Source organism: Hypoxylon fragiforme (genome assembly GCF_022984875.1).
Source record: "Hypoxylon fragiforme strain CBS 206.31 chromosome Unknown GGS25scaffold_9, whole genome shotgun sequence".
Classification (NCBI taxonomy): domain Eukaryota; kingdom Fungi; phylum Ascomycota; class Sordariomycetes; order Xylariales; family Hypoxylaceae; genus Hypoxylon; species Hypoxylon fragiforme.
Window position 1 is genome coordinate 2537425 of NW_026054764.1, and position 21993 is coordinate 2559417.

The 21993-nt window shown below is 50.5% G+C and overlaps 9 protein-coding genes across 9 annotated transcripts; 4 read left to right on the top strand and 5 right to left on the bottom strand.

Moving 5' to 3' along the window:
* Positions 1-44: 44 nt before the first annotated feature.
* GGS25DRAFT_508558 (heat shock protein) lies at positions 45-2515 on the top strand. The gene is made up of 4 exons (XM_049262490.1): positions 45-310; positions 403-701; positions 763-2027; positions 2103-2515. Exons 1-4 carry the CDS (start codon positions 240-242, stop codon positions 2253-2255), a joined length of 1788 nt encoding a protein of 595 aa, XP_049113417.1. The 5' UTR covers positions 45-239; the 3' UTR covers positions 2256-2515.
* Positions 2516-2570: 55 nt separating this feature from the next.
* On the bottom strand, positions 2571-3541 carry GGS25DRAFT_525806 (Ctr-domain-containing protein; the record flags this gene model as incomplete). The annotated part of the gene is made up of 2 exons (XM_049264867.1): positions 2571-3191; positions 3302-3541. The coding sequence occupies 2 exons, from the start codon at positions 3539-3541 to the stop codon at positions 2571-2573; spliced, it is 861 nt and encodes a 286-aa protein (XP_049113418.1).
* Positions 3542-4018: 477 nt separating this feature from the next.
* Positions 4019-7034, bottom strand: GGS25DRAFT_534938 (uncharacterized protein; the record flags this gene model as incomplete). The annotated part of the gene is made up of 5 exons (XM_049265827.1): positions 4019-5497; positions 5581-5870; positions 5926-6663; positions 6765-6836; positions 6919-7034. The coding sequence occupies 5 exons, from the start codon at positions 7032-7034 to the stop codon at positions 4494-4496; spliced, it is 2220 nt and encodes a 739-aa protein (XP_049113419.1). The 3' UTR covers positions 4019-4493.
* A 526-nt stretch (positions 7035-7560) lies between these two features.
* Positions 7561-9663, top strand: GGS25DRAFT_525808 (MFS general substrate transporter; the record flags this gene model as incomplete). Its single annotated transcript, XM_049264868.1, has 6 exons — positions 7561-7839; positions 7901-7977; positions 8038-8370; positions 8450-9104; positions 9169-9444; positions 9508-9663. 6 exons carry the CDS (start codon positions 7561-7563, stop codon positions 9661-9663), a joined length of 1776 nt encoding a protein of 591 aa, XP_049113420.1.
* A 429-nt stretch (positions 9664-10092) lies between these two features.
* On the top strand, positions 10093-11691 carry GGS25DRAFT_515959 (FAD/NAD(P)-binding domain-containing protein; the record flags this gene model as incomplete). The annotated part of the gene is made up of 3 exons (XM_049263137.1): positions 10093-10805; positions 10920-11230; positions 11303-11691. 3 exons carry the CDS (start codon positions 10093-10095, stop codon positions 11689-11691), a joined length of 1413 nt encoding a protein of 470 aa, XP_049113421.1.
* Positions 11692-13133: 1442 nt separating this feature from the next.
* Positions 13134-13773, bottom strand: GGS25DRAFT_464435 (uncharacterized protein). The gene is made up of 2 exons (XM_049258955.1): positions 13575-13773; positions 13134-13316 (listed from the first exon to the last, which is right to left on the bottom strand). The coding sequence occupies exons 1-2, from the start codon at positions 13736-13738 to the stop codon at positions 13271-13273; spliced, it is 210 nt and encodes a 69-aa protein (XP_049113422.1). The 5' UTR covers positions 13739-13773; the 3' UTR covers positions 13134-13270.
* An 805-nt stretch (positions 13774-14578) lies between these two features.
* Positions 14579-18882, top strand: GGS25DRAFT_508613 (3-hydroxy-3-methylglutaryl-CoA reductase). Its single transcript, XM_049262491.1, has 2 exons — positions 14579-17910; positions 17965-18882. Exons 1-2 carry the CDS (start codon positions 14735-14737, stop codon positions 18332-18334), a joined length of 3546 nt encoding a protein of 1181 aa, XP_049113423.1. The 5' UTR covers positions 14579-14734; the 3' UTR covers positions 18335-18882.
* Positions 18883-19282: 400 nt separating this feature from the next.
* On the bottom strand, positions 19283-19921 carry GGS25DRAFT_525813 (uncharacterized protein; the record flags this gene model as incomplete). The annotated part of the gene is made up of 1 exon (XM_049264869.1): positions 19283-19921. The coding sequence occupies one exon, from the start codon at positions 19919-19921 to the stop codon at positions 19283-19285; it is 639 nt and encodes a 212-aa protein (XP_049113424.1).
* Positions 19922-20430: 509 nt separating this feature from the next.
* On the bottom strand, positions 20431-21944 carry GGS25DRAFT_508614 (reticulon-4-interacting protein 1, mitochondrial precursor). Its single transcript, XM_049262492.1, has one exon. It carries the CDS (start codon positions 21749-21751, stop codon positions 20714-20716), a length of 1038 nt encoding a protein of 345 aa, XP_049113425.1. The 5' UTR covers positions 21752-21944; the 3' UTR covers positions 20431-20713.
* Positions 21945-21993: the final 49 nt, after the last annotated feature.

The window sequence follows — 21993 nt, forward strand, 5'->3', positions numbered from 1 at the left end:
GAGGGTACATGGTACTATGTACATACCATAGTTATGTTGGAACCCCACCATGCCATGGAAAGCTCTCGAATTCATCGCCTTCGACCCTAAAAAGATAATTCTCAGCAAGCCATTCTTCTTCTTTCTCTTCACTCTTTCTATTCGAAAACTTTGAAAAACTTGTTTGCGAATAAATAACCATTCGAATTCTAATTTCTGAGTCGTACTCATACTGAAGCATAAAATCAAGGAAAATAATCATGGCCTCCGCAGATGAGCTGAAAGCTCTAGGCAATAAGGCTATTGCCGAACACAAATACGACGAGGCTATGTAAGTCTAACCTGTCTACGATGCGATGTTTGTTCGACGTTTGCTCTTATATTATACTTGGGAGAATTCAGGTAAACTAACCCTGTCTCCAGTGATGCTTTCACCAAAGCCATTTCCATAGATTCTAGCAACCACATCTTCTACAGCAACCGATCTGCTGCCTACGCCTCCAAAAAGGACTGGGCCAATGCGTTGAAAGATGCTGAGAAGACAACCGAGATCAAGCCAGACTGGCCGAGAGGATGGGGAAGAAAGGGTGCCGCTTTACACGGTTCTGGTGACCTGTTAGGTGCCAGTGATGCTTACGAGCAAGGCCTCAAGCTTGATCCCAACAATGCGGGTCTTAAGAACTCACTCGCCTCTGTCCAACGGGCTATGGAACAGGAAGCCGGTAAGTGACCTCTCTATATACATCCTTCAGGCTTGTAGAACAAACACTTACATGCTATTAGGTTCCGGTTTCGGTGCTGATCCTACTGGCGGACTTGGGAAAATGTTCAGTGATCCCAACCTATTGCAAAAGTTGATGAGCAACCCCAAGACCAGTGGCTTTTTCGCCGATCCTTCTTTCGTGGCCAAGATCCAGGCTATACAAAAGAACCCCCAGAATACCCAGGAGCTATTCAGCGATCCCCGCCTAATTCAAGTACTGGGCGTCTTGATGGGTGTCGACATGACCATGGGGGGAGCCGATGATATCCCAGGAGCTACCGGAGGAGCTTCCTCTTCCCGCGCCAAGGAAGCTGAAGAAGATGTCGACATGCCAGATCTAGTGCCATCAGATTCTGCACCTCCATCCAAATCCGAGCCTGCCAAGGCTCCTCAGCCGGAACCCGAAGAGGAAGTAGATGAGGAGGCACTAGCAAAGAAGAAGGCAAAGGAGGAAGCTGACAAGGAGAAGGCCTTGGGTACGGAGAACTACAAGAAGCGCAACTTTGATGAGGCCATTCAACACTACAAAAAGGCCTGGGAGCTCCACAAGGACATCACCTATCTCAACAACCTCGGTGCCGCCTATTTTGAAAAGGGTGACTACCAGGCCTGTATCGACGCTTGCACCGAGGCTATTGAGGAGGGTCGTCAGATCTATGCTGACTTCAAGACCATTGCCAAGTCGTACGCACGTATCGGCACGGCGTACGAGAAACAGCACAACCTCGCAGCCGCGATCGAGAACTACCAAAAATCTTTGACCGAACACCGAACACCTGACACTGTCAACAAGCTACGCTCAGCAGAGCGTAGAAAGATTGAGGAAACTAGAACGGCATACATTGACCCAGCAAAGGCCGAGGAAGCACGTGAGGAGGGTAACAAGAAGTTCAAAGAGCAGGACTTCCCCGGTGCCGTCGCTGCATACACGGAAATGATCAAGCGCGCGCCGGAAGACCCTCGAGGATACAGCAACCGCGCAGCCGCCTTTGTCAAGTTGTTTGAGTTCCCCAGCGCTCTCGATGATTGCAACATAGCCATAAAGAAGGATCCCAAGTTCATCCGGGCGTACATCCGCAAAGCTCAGATCTACTTTGGCATGCGCGACTACTCCAAGTGCATTGACGCTTGCAACGAGGCTTCAGCGGTGGATGCCGAACACCACAACAACGCCAACTCCCGGGAGATCGAGCAACAGCAACAGAAGGCGCTACAGGCCATGTACTCGGCGCGCGAGAACGAGACGGAAGACCAAACCCGCGAACGAATAATGAAAGACCCGGAGGTGAGTTTCCCCTTTTCTGACAAAAAGTAAGAGATGCTGTGTATAGAAAACATCTGACTAACGCGCTTGATATAGATTATGAGTATCATGCAAGACCCTGTGATGCAGTCCATCCTCCAGCAGGCTCAATCTGAACCTGCCGCTCTTCAAGAGCATATGCGTAACCCAAGCGTGCGTTCCCAGATTCAGAAGCTGATTGCGGCTGGTGTTATTCGCGTGGGACGATAGATGTGTGGCAGAGAAATGAAAAAGGTCAGTGGGTAGTATGGTACCCATCTAATGGCATTCCCATGCTGTACTATTATGGGCGTTGAAAAACTGCACTGGAGGTTCAGGGTACGAATATTAACGAATTGACGGTAATCAACGGAAATGAAATAAATACTATTTTATTTAACTGGCCTGACTTCGTTCGTATTCAATTCTCATATTTTATAGTCCCGTGTAACTTAGTACCCCTAACCCCTAATACCCAAAGGATATACCCAACCCGTTCTGAAGTAAACTTGCTGTAGATGTTTGTAATTCATGCATAAAGCAGCCTTATCCATGACAACCAGTGCTATCTCTTACCCCATCAGCAGCACCAAAGCCCATCCCCGTGCCCAAACCCTCCCACTGACACAAGAAAAACCCAACGTACGCCCCCAAGATGATGCACAGGATTATGTACCCGTTGTAGTACATCGCCAGCAGCATGATCCAGTAAGCCACCGCGAAGTGCAGCGTGTGCAGCAGCGCGCGCGTCGCCTGCTGGTAGATGTTGGGGCGGAAGGGTGGTGCGTTTGCGTTTGCGTTTGCGTTCATTAACAAGCCTGAACCGGCGCCGGGGGTGGTCACGTTGCCAATAGCAGGACCAGCAGCAGTAGTATCAGGATGATGGCTTTCCTTGGCAGCCAAAAGGGTATGGTGCGGCGACTCGGACTCGGACGATGAAGGTCTGCCTCCTGCTTTTTGGTGCTGGTATTGGTGCTGGTGCTGTTGGTGCTGTTGGTGCTGGGCGATCAGGTAGCGGTCGTACAAGGTGGTGAGGCGGCGCAGGAGGAATAGGAGGATTACGAGGAGGACGACGCCGATGCAGAGGCCGGCGAAGGCGGAGTGGCTGTGGATTTGCCAGGTGGAGGACAGGAAGCAGGTGTTGAGGGTGTTCCAGTTCCAGACCATCTAGGGGGGTTCTGTTAGGGCTGATGGCGAGAGTGGGAAGGGTGAGAGGTGAAGAGTGGAATGTGAAGTGTTAGATGCTAAACCAACGAAACAAACAGAAAATATCTTACCGAAACCTCACAATCACTACCGCTGCCACTCCCTGACATCGACGACATATCCATGCCTCCTCCCATCTGATCCGTACCACTGCCCGTGTCTCCTACATTTGTCCCGGCGGTGGCGGTGGGAATGGTGAAGCCGAAAGTTGTATGTCGCCCTGTACTTGTCCCCGTATACGACGACAACGGCGACAGCGACAACGACGATGACAGCGCTGTCGCCGCGGTGGTAGATACTGATGTTGACATCCCGTTCATTTCTATCTCCCTTCCCGTCCCTCTTCCGCTGAATGTCCTTCTTCCGCTTATTCTCCCCTTTTTGTTTTTCTTGAAGTAGGTATCTACTAACTAACGACACCTGTGTGTGTATGAGCAAGTTTGTTTCCAAAGTTCAAAGGTTACCAAGATCCAAGATCCGAACCTTACGGACGTACGATGTAGGTAGGTATTTACCCATCCGGGAGAGGAGAAAGAAAGGTGGTAGGATAGTACCCGACCGAATAGCCCATTCTTTGTTTGTTGCTATTTTTGGGGGAGGTTTCCCCCTTGATGAGCGTGATATAGGCGGGATGAGTGTGGCGAACAAAGGGGCGGCGGCGAATTTATTCGTTGTGGGTATATTTCTGTAGGGCATCTACACCATCCCCTTTGCTCCGGCTATTATTACTATTATTACTACTACTACCACCACCACCATCATGTCGGTATGCTCGTAGGTATCCAACAGTCCGAACTGCCGAGCAAGGAGGAGTAGGAGGAGAGGTCGTTGAACCCCTTTCCCAAATAGCACCGAGTAGTTGGTGACCCACGTAGTCACTTAGGTAGGGAGTTAGTCCCTCCGAGGAGTAAATTGAAAGAGTGAAGTTGACGCAAATAGAATTGCCACTTGTTCCCTTTGTTAGTGATTGGCGAGTTACCTAGCTAACCTAGGTAAATACCTCCAGTAGGTGCCGAGGTAGGTATGATGAGAATACAGCTGGATAGGCACACAACTACCTAACCTAGGTAGATATGTATACAAAAGTACAGAATGATGTAAGCTACCTACTCGATCTAATCCACGTGATAGTCTAAGATCAGGAGTAGGCAGATAGACATGCCTCTCCTTACCTCCCTTCCTCTCTACCCCTTTACACAAGGCCCATTTTACTTAGGTATATATTATTAATTCATCTATCCATCTCCCTACCTACCACCCAACCTATATAAACCCCCCATACTCCGGCGCCCCATCAAAGAAGAAATTCTGGTCCAGTCCCAACCCATCAAAGAAGTCATTCGCCCACGCGACGCCCGGGTCCCAGCCCTCGGGGGTGGGTTGGTTGTATCCACCACCGCCTTCCAGCATGGCAGTAGAATCCATCGACCAGTTCCCTTCCATGCCTTGACCTTGGCTGATACCATCCGCTTCCCCTTGTCCCACTATCACGGTGGTGGTATTGGAATTGGAACTGGCAGAGGCATTAGCGGCATCAGCAAACTGCTGCTCCCCCCTTCTTCCCTCCCCAGCCCCGACCGCCGCCACCAGCTCCGCCCACCGCACCAGCTTCACCCGCGTGCCCTTGATCTTCCTGCCCGCCATCTCCCAGATATCGTTGTCCCACACACAAGCCGAGCGGTCGCGCTCCTCGGCGGTCGCGCGCGCCTGCTCGAAGCGCGCGGACATGGTGTGCAGGATGCCCAGGACATCGAGCTGCTGCAGCTCGGGCTGGGAGAGCAGGTGGTTCCGGATGGCGCGGACGGCGGCGGGGATGGCGGGGTCGATGTCCTTGGCGCCCAGGGCGGCGAGCGCCGAGGCGTTGTTCATGCCGCTGCAGGCGGGGTCGTCGCGGACCGTGGGTGGCTGCTGCTGTTGTTGTTGTTGGTGTTGTTGTGTTGAGGGGGGCATGACGACGGAGCTGCTAGGGACGAAGTTGGGGCTGGGACTGGAGAGCTTGGACCACCGCGCCAGCAGGATGACGGCGTTGATGAGCTGGGCGGACGCGGGCATGGGGAGGATGAAGTAGTCCGCCACGTCGATGGAGAGCCAGAAGTCGAACCAGGACTTGAGCGCGGCGCTGGACCGGTAGAATATGTCGAGGGAGGAGGCTGTGTCGATGGACAGGGATGAGAGGGAGTTGGATATCTTGTCCAGGAGTGCGGCGTCGATGCCTGGGGGCTCCCATAGCCGGAGCATCGCGGTGTTCATGTGGCAGTTTATGAGTTCTATAGGTTTTAGTAGTAGTTCCAGAGTTAGTTATTGTAAGACGAGGTAAGTATGTATAGTGGTGAGTAAAGGGGCGACCAACGGTTAGACACAAGACTCTGCGGCAACGCCGCTCTAAAGCTTCCCAACTCCGCGTGGAACATGCCCGCATACGCGCTCACGGGTGTGCGGGCCATGCCAGGTAGATCATTCCCGCCGAGTTGAGATTTATCGTTTAGCTGTGAGATGCGCTCGGTGAAGTGCTGGATGCGGACGAGGTGGACAAGAAGTAAGTCCGTCTCGTACTCCTTCCCGACCTCGAGGTCTTTGAGACATTGGTCGATGTAAGCCGTGTACTTGGGCGGGTCGATTCGTTGAAACGCGAGCGAGATACTGCATCCGTATGAGCTAAGAGACAGGAGAGAGGAGTGAGACTGTTTCTACTCACATCGATGTCATGTACCAGACACCACACAGCGCTCTCTTCTCGGCATTTCCAGCCAACAACCGCGCCTTATCCTGCGGATCGGGGGGCTTATTAATCCCAAGGTCCGCAACTAAACTATTCGCCAGCGCGATGAGGTTGTTCATCTGCGAGTGTATCATGCAATGATAGTGGTAGTAACCCAAGACCAATAGTATCGACTGTAGCAGCTCTAGGGAGCGCTCCGAGCCCATCATCATCTGCTCGGAGATATGGCGCATGACGAAGTAGTTCTGCGACCTCATCGACTTGACGTTGCGGTACGACGCAACCATCCTGATCGTCACGAGCAGGAACGGACGCTCCGAGCCGAGCTCGGCGGCTGTGCAGCCTGGCCGGAGCGTGATAAAAGGGTAGTTCGGCATGAGACTGTTCACGAATATCGACAGCAGAGTCTCGTCCGGTTCCGGAAGGGTGAGGGTCTGGCCTGCTTGCGCGCGGCAGACGCATACACGGGGGGCGTGTCCATTGTAAGGGCTGGGTATCGCCCTTGTCGGTTCGTGGTTCGAGCCGGGAGTGGTAGCTGGAGTTTCAAGGAGTGCCTGTTCTTGGCCGGGTAACGACACTGTCCCTTCGGTCCGGCATGATGCGGCCGAGCTGATCTCGGAGACGTGTCTTAGTGCGGCAGGGACCTCTCCTGGGTTAGTGGCTTTGATGAGGTCTACAAGACTATTCAGTCTCTCCTCGAGCTGAGCTGTCTTGCTGTACGATTTATGTTAGCTCCTGTTTTCTTTGCCTTACTTTGTGATTTTTTGATTCCAACGCATTGAAGATGGCAATATCTACCATAAGGGGTTACATACGAAGGTCGGCTCTGTCGCTTCTTCCTCGGCTTGTGTACTTGTTTAGAGCAATCCTTATCCAAACGTTCACATCTAGGTAGTTTACGTCAGTATACCGTCCGATTCTAGCGATCTTCCTCTAGACCAAAGAGAGGAGGCTACCATATTCACTTACCGATCACATCTAGAACTCAGTGTTTTGCTTGAACGCAGACACTTTGCTTTAGCGAGAGCACACGGAGAACATGCGGCGCCCCACTTGGCAATAGCTGCACCTTTGTGCCTTTCCATCGCCATCAAACACACAATTGACTAAAGGTTAATAGGTAGGTGTCTATCTTTCCATCAACAATCGCCGGCGGACTTTCTAAGTCGAGGCCGTGAGCCGCGAGTCGTGGGTACAAGTAGAACCTGTGGAAATCCTGAGGAGGATTATGAGGGAGAGCGAGAGAGGGCGGACTTTAAGTATATAAGCCGATTTCCGCTTTTCAGGATCACTGCGACGCTCCCAACACCTCCCAGTTCCTATCATATTGCGCTGCTGCGGATGGGCGGTGGCTACTAGGCCGGGCTTTTGCGAACAACGCCGAAAGGCCGAAATTCGCAGATCGACCACCAACACCATCAGTGCTTCCCTCCAGGGTCGGAGCTATCAATGTCACCGTAGAGGATAAATAGAGTTTATATGGATAAATACCTAAAGAAATAAAATAAAAAATGCCTCCAGTCATGTCCTGCCTTAAATAGCAAAGCCACAAGGGTTGGCCACTTGAAGACGATCGATTCTGCACGTACCTCCTATCTGGGCTGATATATCATGGATCCTCTCAGATCCGCCGAGGAAGATCGCAAATCCCAAGAGATCGAATCTGGATCCTACACGCGTAGCTCGAAAGTCGAATGTGAAGGCACTTATCTCCCAGACTGCAAGGCTGACGACAATGTACCCCAATATGCCGAAACAGAGGAGAACAGAAAGAGCAGGCTGGGGCAGGTCGAGCCTGGAAAGATGACCGGATGGCCTTATTACGTGTTGATGACTTCTACCACCTTGGCAGCTACATTGATAGCGTTCAATGCCACCGCTTTGGGAACTGTGAGGCTGAGCTGACTACTGTACCTTGGTATACTTACCTCTTGGCTTACATATCTACTAGGCTACTCCTGCCATAACCGCCGAATTCAACACCGTCAACGATGTGGGATGGTATTCTTCTGCATACTTGATAGCGAAGTGAGTCTACCGTCCGTCCGTTCGTCTTTCATATCCTATGCAATACCAACATAAACCTAGCTGCGTCATGGTGCCGTTCGTCGGTAAACTATACAAGACGTTTCGGATCAAGGTCGTGTTCGTCACCTTTATAATAGTATTCGAACTGGGATCCCTAATCGCTGGTTTATCGACGTCTTCTATGATGCTCATCATCGCGAGAGCAGTGACAGGTATAGGAGGCTCCGGGGTCCTCAACGGCGCGTCCACTATCGTCGCCGCCACCGTCCCCATTGCGAAGCGATCCTTTTTGAACGGCATCGTCCTTGGCTGCTTCGCAATCGGCCAAGCCGCTGGTCCCTTAATCGGCGGAGCCCTGACACAATGGATAACATGGCGTTGGTGTTTCTACATGTAAGCAAACCCTATCATCAGCTGTGGTTGCTGTTGTTATTGTTGACTCCAAGTCGTGGCCTAACTGACACTCTCTTAGAAATCTACCGGTAGGAGGCGTCGTCGTGCTTCTGTTTATATTCGTGGTTAAGCTGCCTGTCACGAGACTCTCGGAGCAGCGCACGTCTCTCCTGGAAAGGGTTCTCGATATCGACTTCGTCGGCTTCTTCGCCTTTGCTGCCGCGTCCGTCATGTTCCTGATTGGCTTGCAATGGGGTGGCACTGAGTACCCGTGGAACTCAGCGGTGGTTATTGGGCTCCTCTGCGGTGGAGTGGTGAGCTACGTGGCGGTTGGATGTTGGTTTGTCTATAAGGGAGACTCGGCGTTGCTTCCGCCTAGGATGCTGCGAGATCGCATAAACATAATGATCTCCATCACTTCGTTTGTGCAGAGTGGCGCGACCATCAATTCTTTGTACTGGCTGCCCGTGTGGTTTCAGGCCATCCGAGGCGTAGATGCCCTTCACAGCGGGGTGATGCTCCTCCCACTGATATTCTCTCAGCTTTTTGGGTCTGTGATATGCGGAGCTATCGTGCAGAAGACGGGCTACTATCTCCCAGAGATTGTTACCGGTAACGCCCTAGTAGCAATCGGAGCTGGTTTGACGTCCACCTTCTCCCCGACTACCTCACTGGGAAAAATCATCGGGTATCAGATATTCATGGGATTTGGCAGAGGCCTCGTCTTGCAACTGGTAAGATATGAAACAATTCTTAAAAGGGAAGAAAAGTCCCGTGCTAATGGATTTGCCATTGTAGTTAGTTACCGCCATACAGGCCAATGTCCCAAAGGAAGATGCCTCGATCGCCACCGCATACGCCATGTTTTGCCAATTCCTAGGTGGTGCATTCTTTTCGGCCGTCGCCAAGACCGTCTTCACCAGCTCGATAGGGATAGCTCTCCACAAGTTTGCCCCGTCTATTGATCCCAATCTGGTGATCAACACTGGCGTAACGGAGATATCCAAGGTTGTGCCTCCAGATCAATTAACAAATGCTCTCTTGGCTTATAATGAGGCTCTCAACCATGTATTCGTAAGTGATTCGCACTCTTATATATCTAGTAGGCACTTTGAGTTGACTGATTATATCTTCTAGTACCTCCAGCTTGCAGCGGCGTGCTGCGCATTTGCGAGCGGCTGGGGAATGGGGTGGAGGAATCTAAAGGATGTCAAGCAAGAGCATGACGATGCTGTAGCTAGAGACGACGTTGGCTTGGCAGCGGTAAGGTCTAACTTGCAAGAAAAAGTGTAGATTCACGTACATAGATGATATTTGAACCTTGAACTTGAATTAAAACTTGAATAGACGTTTTAATGAAACAGTGCCAAAACCTGGCTGTCTTGCCTTGTAGATTGATATGTATCTGTATCTGCATAACGTCAGCTCGTTACCACCTCGTACCGGATGCACGAATGAGGCAATAGCCATGCCGTAGCGTTGCAGCTCTGCCAATTTCTTGCTGGTCTGTGGTCCCACTTACCAACTGCCTAAGACGATACCCCTATTTGTCTAAATAGTTACCTAAGGTAGCGTTGAGCAAGGATATGAAGTCCCGCTTTTGTATCTGTATGTAGTGTGGCAAGTAGGATCGTATTTATCACCGATTCATCTTCTGTTTATCATGTTGGAGACAGAAAAGGCGTCTTGGAGATAGAGGCATATATAAAAATATATATAATCATGGAAGAATACGATTTCATCGTGGTTGGAGCCGGAATATCTGGTGTCGACGCCGCTTACCGCTTAAAGACTCAATTGCCAGAATGCTCCTATATCATCTTAGAAGGGCGAGACGAAATCGGCGGGACATGGTCGTTTTTCAAGTACCCAGGCGTGCGAACTGATTCCGCGGCCTCCATGCTTGGCTTTCCTTGGCGGCCTTGGAAGCACGAGCAGGATATGGCCGACGGGCACCTCATTCGAGAGTATGTTGCCGACGCGGCGCGGGATGAAGGCATCGACAAGAAGATCCGGTTCAAGCACCAGGTCACCGCCGCCAATTGGTCCTCCGAGGAACAGCGATGGACTCTGACGGTCCGTGCCGGTGGCAAGGAAAAAGAGCTCAAGACCAAGTTCATGATGGCCTGCACAGGTTACTACGACTACACCAAACCGCTGCAGGTCGAAATACCGGGGATAAAAAGATTCCAGGGCCTCGTCGTGCACCCGCAGTTCTGGCCCCAGGATCTCGACTACTCCAATAAGAAGGTAATCATCATCGGATCCGGTGCGACGACCATCACGCTGGTACCCGAAATGGCTAAGACGGCAGGCCATGTCACGATGCTCCAACGAAGCCCGTCCTACATCGCCGACCTCCCCAAGACCAGCCCGGTCGGTGCATGGCTCAAGAGGACCTTCCCGGAAAGGCTCGCCCTCACGATGCGCTGGTGGTAGTTCGTCAGCCCCAATCCCAACCCTAACCCTTACCTAGGTAGACATGATGATGGCAATAATGTCTCCCAAGCCAGGATTTTGACTAACGGTTTCGTACCTACGATTTATAGCTCATTCCTTGAGGAGTACTTCTTCCTCGTCGTCCTCCGCACGTTCCCAAACCTGGGGAGAAAACTGCTCACAGACGAGATGAAGTCGCTGCTGCCGGACAAAGTGGACGTGAGCGTTCATTTCAACCCCGCATACCAGCCGTGGGATCAGCGGTTAGGCATGAGCCGGGACGGCGACTTCTTCAAGGCTCTGCATCGCGACAACTGCGAGGTGGTGACGGATCACATCGACACGGTCACGGCAGATGGGATCTTGACTAAATCCGGGAAGAAGCTCGAGGCGGATATCATTGTGACGGCTACTGGCCTCTGTATGTTTTGCTCTCAACTTCGAAGTGCCTAGGTACCTATTTGTGGTGTCGCTAACCTGGGACCTTTTGCAGATGTTCAATTATTCGGAGGATTCACTCCCATGGTGGACGGAAAGACATTTGACGTGGGCAAGTCGTTTGCATGGAGAGGCGCCATGGCCAGCGGCTTACCAAACGTCGGGTTGGTGACGGGATATATGATGGCTACCTGGACGCTAGGGGCGGACGCCAGCATTAATCTTCTGGTCAGAGTTTGGAAGCACATGCAGAAGATTGGCGCCACATCGGCAGTGCCAGTCAACGAGCATGACGATCTGGCTTCATCGCTGCCGGTCGCGTCACAGAGCTCTACTTATTTTGTGTTGGCAGAGTCCAGGATGCCTAGAGTCACGAGGCAGTCGCCGGTATGTTCAAGTTCAAGTTTCCTCTATCCCCAAATTCTAAATGTGATCACGCTCTAATCCAAGTTAATAGTGGTATGGACGTAAGAATGCGGTATATGACCATTTGAAATTGTGGTTTGGTAGCGTCACAAAGGGGATGCAATATACTATTCCGTCGAAAAAGTGTCAGTAGTAAACTATAAGACGACGGGGTTAAATTGACTTACCTATTAATATTGAGTATTTGGTAAATATCTCATCTCATTCGTTACTAGGTTAGTATAGTGTCGTTTGTATATCTTGATACTACTCATGTATATAAGTATGTGCTGTGACTTATTGTACATACCAGTAGTAGTATATCACGTGTGTACAGTTAGAGGTTATCATACTTCCTACTATGTCATGTATGTAATTAGTAAGATAATAGTAAGTAGTGGGCTCAAAGAGTATAAGAAGATGTTGATACCTACTGCATGTGTAGGTAGTGTCTGTACCGAAGTCTTCGCTTAAAACTCCAAACACCACGATAATCACTGGGCACCATACATTGGGTAGCTTGATACCTAGTCAGCTGCTAGTCATACTTATCGTACACCAATTATGACCGACTTTAGACCAGCATTGATAATAGTTGATCTTCAGGAGGATTTTTGTCCCCCGGTATGTAGCGGGTTTTACCATGCAATGCAGTCGTTGTTGGTAAATGGGGGGCGGCTAACGAATTAGCTAGAATGGTTCCCTCGCCGTAGCCAATGGTCGCGATATCACGCCGCTGATCAACGAGCTATTGGATTTCCCTTTTGTGATTAAAGTTGCTACTAAGGATTGGCACCCGCTGGACCACATCTCCTTCGCAGCCAACCATGAAGATAAACGTGCGTTCGTGGACGCCGTCACTATCGTCAACCCTTACAACAAGGCCGAGACGTACGAGTCCCGGCTCTGGCCGGTCCACTGCGTGCAGGGTACGCCGGGAGCGGAGCTGATCCCTGAGCTGCATGCCAGCCAGCTCGACATGGTGCTGGAGAAGGGGACAGATCCCCGCGTCGAGATGTATAGCCCATTCTACGACCCCCTCACATCCCCGCGCGTCAGTGACAGTGGCCTGGCGCAGACGCTGAGGGACAAGAAGGTTACGGATGTTTACGTGGTGGGGCTAGCGGCGGATTACTGTGTCAAGAACACGGCAATCGATTCAGCCAGGGAAGGTTTCAGGACTTACTTGATCGAGGAGGGCACAAGAGCGGTGGATGCGTCAGGCTGGCCTCAATGCAAGGAAGCAATCGAGGTATCGGGTGCCAAGGTTGTCAAGATGGACGGACCCGAAATGCGGCGATTGAAGAAAACGGGATGAAGGAAGGCGATCCACTATACATGTGAAGCTGAATACTTTTCTCTTTTTTTCTTCCCTTTTTATCTCTTTCCTCTTTCCTCTTTCTTTTTTGACACGAAGTTGTATCATGGTGGAACATTTGGGACTGGCTAGACTTGGGTCTTCTGTAAAGAGTCTACTAAAGACGGGACCGGCAGCGGACCTTGGTAGCTTTAAGTGGTTGACCAGCTTGACCTAACCTCTAATTAGTAGAGACTGGTTCCGTTGCTTCCTCCACGTAAGTCTTGCAGGAAATGTTTGGGGACTTTGGCTTTAACTAGGTTAGTTTGCTATAGCCACCATGTAAGGTAGGCAAGGGACTATGAATCTTTATAGTTATCTCTTAATTAGTAAATAGTTCTATGTAGGATTTAAGATACTGGATATGTGGCCAGATAAATATGTTCACAGCAACCTGGGAAGTGTGCTCGGTGTTATCGATGTAGGTTAGACGAATCTTGCTAAGAAAAGCGAAAAAGAAAAAAAGGCAAAAGCCTTTGTCGCTCATCTACATCTTACTTCTTATGTCTCCCGGTCAGCTTACCTATGATGGCACTGACCTATATCCCTCAGCTCAGCTGCTTACCTTAGGTACACAACTTTCATCCACGGATAATATCTCATGGATGCTATCCCTTCAAAGAAATGCATGTGCGCTGTTCTCTTGGTTTCGTTGGGAATGATAGTCGTTAAAGTAAGTATAGGTAGTATGTAGGTCAGTGGATCATGGCCAACTACGGGTAGATACATATGTATAGCATCAATATTGAAAGGGTTGAACCGTTGAACATTGAACATTGAACATGGAATGTTGCTAAATGTTGCAATTGTTGGTACCTACCCTAGTACCTACCCTAGATACTACATAGGTACTCCCAGTAATTACTATGTGTAATGGCATATAATAGCATATGTACATATCAAAAAGAACTTTTATACATATGCACCTTGACACTTGAATTTATAGTTTGATAACGACCCTTGCGTTTCGTCTTAATTTCTTATTTTTTTCTTTAATTCTTTTCATCACATCTAGTTTCAATTTAAAGTCTCGCGCTAGAACATATAAGACGCTCGGGAATTACCATAAGTAGTAGAAGCAAGGCGTCATATACCCTTCTTGGTAGACTTTTTGGTGGACCCTATCAAATCCTTACTAATCGATAAGCTTTTGTATCAGTCTAGGGATAAAAGAGTGGGTCTGCTAATTTAAAGATAAAGAAATATCCATGAATTTTAGTGTAGCTTTGGTGCCAATATGCCATTATGCCCATAAGCCCATAAGCCCATAAGCCCATAAACCCATAAGCCCATTGAAACTATACCCATATACTTATCTTCACCGCATTTAATAAATCTCCACCCTTTCCCTCCCCCCTTGATCTTGTTCTTGTTGTTGGCTATTCTTTTTATTTTCTTCCAACATATTTTCTCCTCAAATTTCAGACCTTTGTGTGGTCGTGGTTTGCGATTGTGGTGCCTTATCAATCCCCCCTCGTCCGTTCTCTTTGACTTCGGATAAGCACTGCAGGTAGCTTTCCTGACTGACCCCCTGACCTCTATTCGACTTTACTCTACTACTCCCAAACATATTTCTACAAGTAAGACATTCACAATGGGGATCCATCATTGTCTAAGCCAAGCACAAGAAAGCACAAGAACTAACATTATAAAAAATCTCAGTAGGAATTATATGAGTCGACGATATATCTAGTTACTGCAAATGCCTCGGCGGTAGAGCAAATCATGATTGCCTCTTCATTCCTTCCCTCCCGCTTTCGCGGCGAGCAGCCTACCGATACACCTATCCCTCCCTCCAAGACGAATCAAAAAGTCACCCCTATTCTTCAATTCGTCTCCAAGATAGCTTGTCTACACCCCATCCATACTATCGTTGTTGTTGCCTTAATAGCTAGCACCACTTATGTCGGTATCGTAAAGGAGAGCTTGTTAGATGTGACCAGAAGTACCAGGAATGCCGATTGGTCTTCCCTAGTAGAGGGGAGCAGGAGCTTGCGAACCGGCCCCGAAACATCGTGGAAATGGCAGAGCTTTGACTCGGGTTCCCCGATCCCTAACAACTCCCAACACCTCGCGCTGGTCACCTTGGTCTTCCCCGGTTCTTCTCCCGATGCGCCTCAGACTGCCCCGCAACCTCACATCGTCCCTCTGCCGCAGAATCTTAGTATCTCGCATCTACCTTCGACTTCGAACACTCTCGCAGCTTATTCCCAGGACAGCTCTCTAGCCTTCGCCGTCGAGTACAGCGAGGCGCCCGCGTTCCTCGCTGTGGCGCAAGAAATTCCGAATGATGTACCTGGACAGGAATCACGCGAGACTGAGCTCGGCAACGAAGAGCAGAAGATGTGGATTATGAAGGTTGCCAAGGGTTATACCAGAAGCAGTGTCATTCGATGGCTTCATAACGCCTGGACTGAGTTCATTGACTTGATCAAGAATGCTGAGACGCTCGATATCATCATTATGGTGCTTGGATATCTGTCTATGCACCTGACCTTTGTCTCCTTGTTCTTGTCCATGAGGAAGATGGGCTCGAACGTCTGGCTGGCCATTAGCGTCCTATTTTCATCTACCTTTGCTTTCCTGTTTGGCTTGAACGTTACCACCAAGCTTGGTGTCCCCATTGGCATGGTTTTGCTCTCCGAGGGTCTTCCGTTTTTGGTTGTGACAATCGGCTTTGAGAAAAATATTGCCCTCACTCGTGCCGTCTTGTCCCACGCTTTAGAGCACCGCCGACCCGATGAAAAGAGAGAAAACAAAAAGTCGCCTGTCTCTTCCGAGGGTATCATACACTACGCTGTCCAACGCGCCATCAAGGACAGGGGCTATGAGATTGTCCGCGACTACGTCATTGAGATCCTGATACTCGTTGCCGGGGCCGCGTCTGGCGTGCAGGGTGGCCTCCAGCAGTTCTGCTTCTTGGCCGCCTGGATCCTCTTCTTCGACTGCATCCTGCTTTTTACCTTCTACACTGCTATTTTGTGCATCAAACTCGAGGTCAACCGCATCAGACGCCATGTCGAGATGCGGAGGGCGTTGGAAGACGATGGTGTAAGCCACCGCGTTGCCGAGAACGTTGCTAAGAGCAACGACTGGCCTGCGCAAGACGGCAAGGAACCTATTGACGAGCCCCTTTTTGGCAAGGACCTGAAGAGTAGCAGCGTTCCCAAATTCAAGTTCTGGATGATTCTAGGCTTTGTTGCTGTTAACGTCATCAATATTGCCACGATTCCTTTCCGAACTTCTGATATCTCTAGCATTTCTTCGTGGGCAGGGGGCTTGGGCGGGGTTGTTAGTTCGCCGCCTCTTGACCCTTTCAAGGTCGCTTCCAGCGGGCTCGACGAGATTCTCTTCACTGCCAAGAGCCACTCTCAACCCACAATCGTGACTGTCCTTACTCCGATCAAGTACGAATTAACGTTCCCTTCAATCCATTATGCGGAACCTCCTTTAGGCTACGGCGACGGACAAAACGGCATGGGTGAGAGTTACACCCATCTGCGCGGTTATGGTATTGGAGGGCGTATGGTCGGCAGCCTTCTCACCAGCTTGGAAGATCCTATTCTTTCTAAATGGATTGTCGTCGCCCTAGCCATGAGTGTAGCGCTCAATGGCTATCTTTTCAATGTGGCTAGATGGGGTATCCGGGATCCGAATCTACCTGACCACCCTATCAACCCACAGGAACTTGCCGCTGCCGAGAAATTCAACGAGACACAATCTGCGACCCTACCTTTGGGCGAGATGGAACCGAAACAGGTCCCGCAGACGATACCCGATCGGCCCGAAACCCCCGCGTATACCGATGACGAGAGCACAATCCAGGCGCTTGTTTCCCAGCGACCGAAGTCACCCAAGGTACCGAGAGTCCCAGGAGAGCTGGAGAAGTTGCTGTCCGAGAAACGCTACCTTGAGATGACGGATGAGGAGGTGGTGACTCTGTCACTTCAAGGCAAAATCCCTGGTTACTCTCTAGAAAAGAATCTGAAAGACTGCACAAGAGCCGTCAAGGTTCGCCGAAGTGTTATCGCGCGGACTCGAGCCACGGCCGACGTCACCGGCCTCTTGGAACGTTCTAAGCTCCCTTACGAGAACTATAACTGGGCGCAAGTCCTAGGTGCATGCTGCGAAAACGTTATCGGTTACATGCCCATCCCTGTTGGTGTCGCTGGTCCCCTCGTCATTGATGGTCAAAGCTATTTCATCCCCATGGCAACTACGGAAGGTGTTCTCGTCGCCAGCACAAGTCGCGGCTGCAAGGCCATCAACGCTGGTGGCGGCGCCATAACTGTCTTGACAAGTGACGGAATGACTCGTGGACCTTGTGTGCAGTTCGAGACGCTTGAGCGTGCAGGAGCCGCGAAACTCTGGATCGATTCTGAGGCGGGCCAGTCTGTCATGAAGAAGGCCTTTAACTCCACGTCCCGATTTGCTCGACTACAAACGATGAAGACGGCTCTTGCGGGAACCAACTTGTACATTCGGTTCAAGACAACTACTGGTGATGCTATGGGTATGAACATGATTTCCAAGGGCGTTGAGCACGCATTAAAGATCATGGCTACCGAGGGTGGCTTCGAGGACATGTCTATCGTCTCCGTATCTGGAAACTATTGCATTGACAAGAAGCCTGCTGCTATCAACTGGATCGACGGTCGTGGCAAAGGTGTAGTCGCCGAGGCTATTATCCCCGGCGACGTAGTCCAAGCCGTACTAAAGAGCGACGTTGATAGCTTGGTGGAACTCAACATATCCAAGAATTTGATTGGTTCCGCCATGGCTGCCTCAGTTGGAGGTTTCAATGCCCACGCCGCCAATATTGTCGCCGCCCTCTTTATCGCCACTGGACAGGACCCTGCACAGGTTGTGGAGAGCTGCAACTGTATTACTATTATGAAGAAGTACGTTTATCTATAATCCCTATCCATATCGAATCTCGTGCTAACTTACTACAGCCTACGCGGATCCCTCCAAATCTCTGTATCTATGCCGTCTATCGAGGTGGGAACCCTTGGTGGTGGTACCATCCTAGAACCACAAGGCGCCATGCTTGACATGCTTGGAGTTCGCGGTTCTCATCCGACAAGTCCTGGAGAAAATTCCCGTCGCCTTGCTCGCATTGTGGGTGCGGCAGTCCTCGCTGGTGAACTTTCTCTTTGCAGTGCTCTCGCCGCTGGTCACCTGGTCCAGGCGCATATGGCTCATAACCGATCTGCTCCTCCCACTCGGAGCACCACCCCAGCTCCCGGTGCTACTGCTAACGGGCTCTCCATGACAACCAAGAGCTCCGCTGCTGTAGATCGTGCAGCTGCATCGAGACGATGAAGAACTATGACCCATTTCTATATCATAAAATCAAATCAAAAACAAAAACAAATGAAATGCAATCGAGAGGGACCTCAGTTATCGAATGACACTCGAGAGTAACTACTAGGTTTATGGGTGTCGATCACGCTACGCGTTCGGTAGGTTTGCGTTGGGTCTTGCGTCGGAATTCATGTAGGGAGTGGCTATGCAGGAGTTCTACGAAGTCACCTAGGAGTTGGTTCATGAGGGCAGTCTCATCTTAGCCGAAGCAGTATCAAGGCTCGGCAGGTAGTAGAAAGCATTTGCGAGCGATTGCAAGCTCAAAGAGTCACGGGATAAAGGGAATACAACTCCTCGCTATAGATATATTTTAGAAAGCGGCGGGAGAAGAAGATATCACACGTTCAAGGTTATTGTTGGGCCCAAAGAAAAGATTTTCCGGCCAACTGCCAATATCGCTACCATCATCACCATCACCAACAACCGTCACCTTGTATATCATAATACTACTTACTACCTAGATACACAAATTCTATTTTTAACCGTGAACAGTGCAGCTTGGCGAGTGCTTGTATGTTGAATCCTCGCACCCTTTAGTAGTCGTAGGTTGTATTGATGTCCCATTGCTTCCGTAGAACTTCCCCTGGCCCATCATGCTCCTTAACCTCGGAGGTACTATCAACCTCATGACAAGCCCCAACATCCTCATCCTCATCCCCCCCCTTACGCAGCTGCACCGGTCGTCGTTTTCTAAATAATATCTGACGATTATATTCATAATTAGCATTGTGTCCACAAGGAGCAATGTGGTTATATGTAACTAGCATCACGTTCTTCACATCTGGCCGTGAACCAACTTGCGAGATTGTTGCGTGTTCTTCATCTTGATCTTGGATTTTTATTTATATTTATATTTATATTGAACCTGGTATGTACCTACCTACTAGGTACCTACCTAGGTACAGCTTAGGCATCTACTGTTTCAGACGCCTTCTCTTCTTCTTTTTTAACGATGTAGCTCCACACGTCGTCTAGATCTTCGTCTTGGCACAGTTCTTGCAACTCGGTCATGAGACAATTGTGACATCTGTATTCGTGTTCATGTCCACCATCGTCGTCTTCATCGTCGTCGTCGTCGTCTTCGTCATCATCATCGTCCTCCTCATCATCCTCATAATCCTCATCTCCTTCATCGTCATCATCATCTTCCTCGTCTTCCCCCTCCCTCGGAACCATAACCCCCCGCTCCCGACACTGCTCCGCGAGCCAGCGCGAGAGGTCGACGCGCTCCCCTTTACCTTTACCTTCACCGCCGCGCTCCCGCGCCGCGAGCCACCGCACATACTCCCTGTCCTGGCGCCCCTGCCCCACGAGCCACCGCACAAACTCCCCCCCGTCTCCGCGCGGAACCACGACGCCCCGCTCTTTGCACTGCGCTGCGAGCCAGCGGGAGAGGTTGAGGCGAGGGGGTGGGGGTGGAGGCTCGACGCACCGGCACGCCTGGCCGTCGGTGGGTGGGAGGGAGGAAGAGGGGGGGTTGGATGGGGTTGTGGATGGGGTGGGGGCTTGGGGGGGAGGAGGGGGAGGGACGTGGGGGGGTGCCATTTTGATTGGGGGTTGGGATTGGGATTGGGAGGTTTGGATTGTTTCTGGGGTGTGTGTAACCTAGGTAGGTGTCTGTGTTGTGTTGTGTTGTGTTGGTTTTTAGGTAGGTGGGTGGTAGGTAGGCAGTTGTTCATTAGGTGCGATGGTGAGACCGTTATATATAGGTATATATATATCTACGTACCTAGGTATTTGTTCGTATGGACAGTGCCGATTGTTCTGTTCAGTGATGCTAGTTCTAGATCAGTAAAACAAAGCTACTGTTACGAGGATGTGAAGAGTTACTCAATACGTAGGTATTGTTATATTACGTCTTTGAAGCACGGTTGAAAGGAATTGCTGGCCGTTGCGTTATGAGCTTGTCCTTTTCTTAGATCGGTATGTTTGCTGAGTGGGGAGGAGGAGAAGGGCGATACAATGAATATCGTCAAACTAATCAACTGTTATATGGATGATGATAGGTTCTGAGAGTGAGTAATAGCTAACAGGTACCTACTTGAGAATACTCTCTCAAACACCAAAATGAAATGTTAGATACCTGTTTTATGGACCGAGTTTGTTGCTACCTAGGTACTCACCGACTTGGATGACAGAAAAGCTTTCGAGCATCTAAGTAAAATGAGCATCGTTCTAGTATCTCTTGAACCAAAAAGAAGGAACGGGGTTCCAGATCACAAAACACCTAGGTAAGTTTCAAAGATTTTGTTCATTTCCAAATAGCCAGCTACAAACTAAGTATTACCCAATCCCATCCAGTCAATCAGTCATCCATTTCTAAGTCTGTTAAACCCATCAAGTGCATCCTCGCACGACAATCTTCCCTTTCAAATGCCCCTTCTTTAGAAACTCGACCGCCTTCGGTACTTCCGCGTACTCGAAGACCTCGTCAATGATAACCTTTATCTTGCCCTCCTTCATCCAGTTTCCCAGCTTCTCTAGGTGCTCGTGGTGGTTCTCGGTAACAACCCACTGGTATTGGCTCTTGCCACCTCCCAGATACGTCGGCAGCATCATCCTCGATGCCGTGGCCGTGATGTCGCCGAACGACAGCCCCGCGCCGATCTGCACGAACTTGCCGTCGGGGAGCAGGAAGTGGTCGGCGGCCTTGAAAAGGTCCCGTGGCGAGCTGCCGACGTTGTCGACGACCAGCTTGTAGACGGGGCCCTTGGACTTCAGGACTTGGCTCACGTCCTCGGTCGTGTAGTCGACGATTTCATCGGCGCCGAGGCTGCGGCACAGATCAGCGTTTTTTGCGGAGCAGGAGACCGTCACGAAGCAACCGACGGCCTTGGCAATCTGGATCCCGAACGTCCCTGTTCCGCCGCTGCCGCCGTTGATGAACACTTTGTCCCCTTCCTTGACGTTCGGCACAATGCATTGGTATGCCGTCTGCCCGGCCGTGCCGATGCAGCTGGCATCCTCGAGGGAGACGCCCTTGGGCAGGACGGCGCACCCGTCCATCCGCGCACAGACGTACTCGCCGAGGGTGCCGTGCTGGCCGGGGGCTATCCGTCCGAAGACCTGGTCGCCGACGAGGAAGGCGTCGTCGGGGATGGCATCGCCGATGCGGACGACGACCCCGGCGAAGTCCAGGCCCGGGGTTGCGGGGACGGAGACGATCACGCGTCCCAGGAGGCCTAGCTCGGGGATCTTGTGGTCCGCCGGGTTGAGGGCGCTGTAGCGGACTTTGACGAGGATGCCGTCGGCCGGAAGCTCCTGGAGGAAGGGCGGGGAGGCGTCCTCAACTAGCTTGACGCTCTTCTCTAGGCCTTGGCTTGCTGAGGTGTAGGTCCAGGCCCGCATGGCCTTGGGATTTGTTGTAACGGACATTTTGGGGCACGTTGTCTACCTTGCTAGGTGAGGTAGGTAGGTAAATTGATAGATATATTAAAGTATTGAATATGAGAACTATGTAATTATAATTTACATTATAGTGTGTTACAAGGTATATATTCAACAATCTTTTTCTTTTTCTTTTTTTTTTTTAAACATGAATGAAGTCAATTGGTTGATGATGTGAAACTGACGACAATGTGCTTGGTTACATACCTCGGTAGGTACCTAGATACATG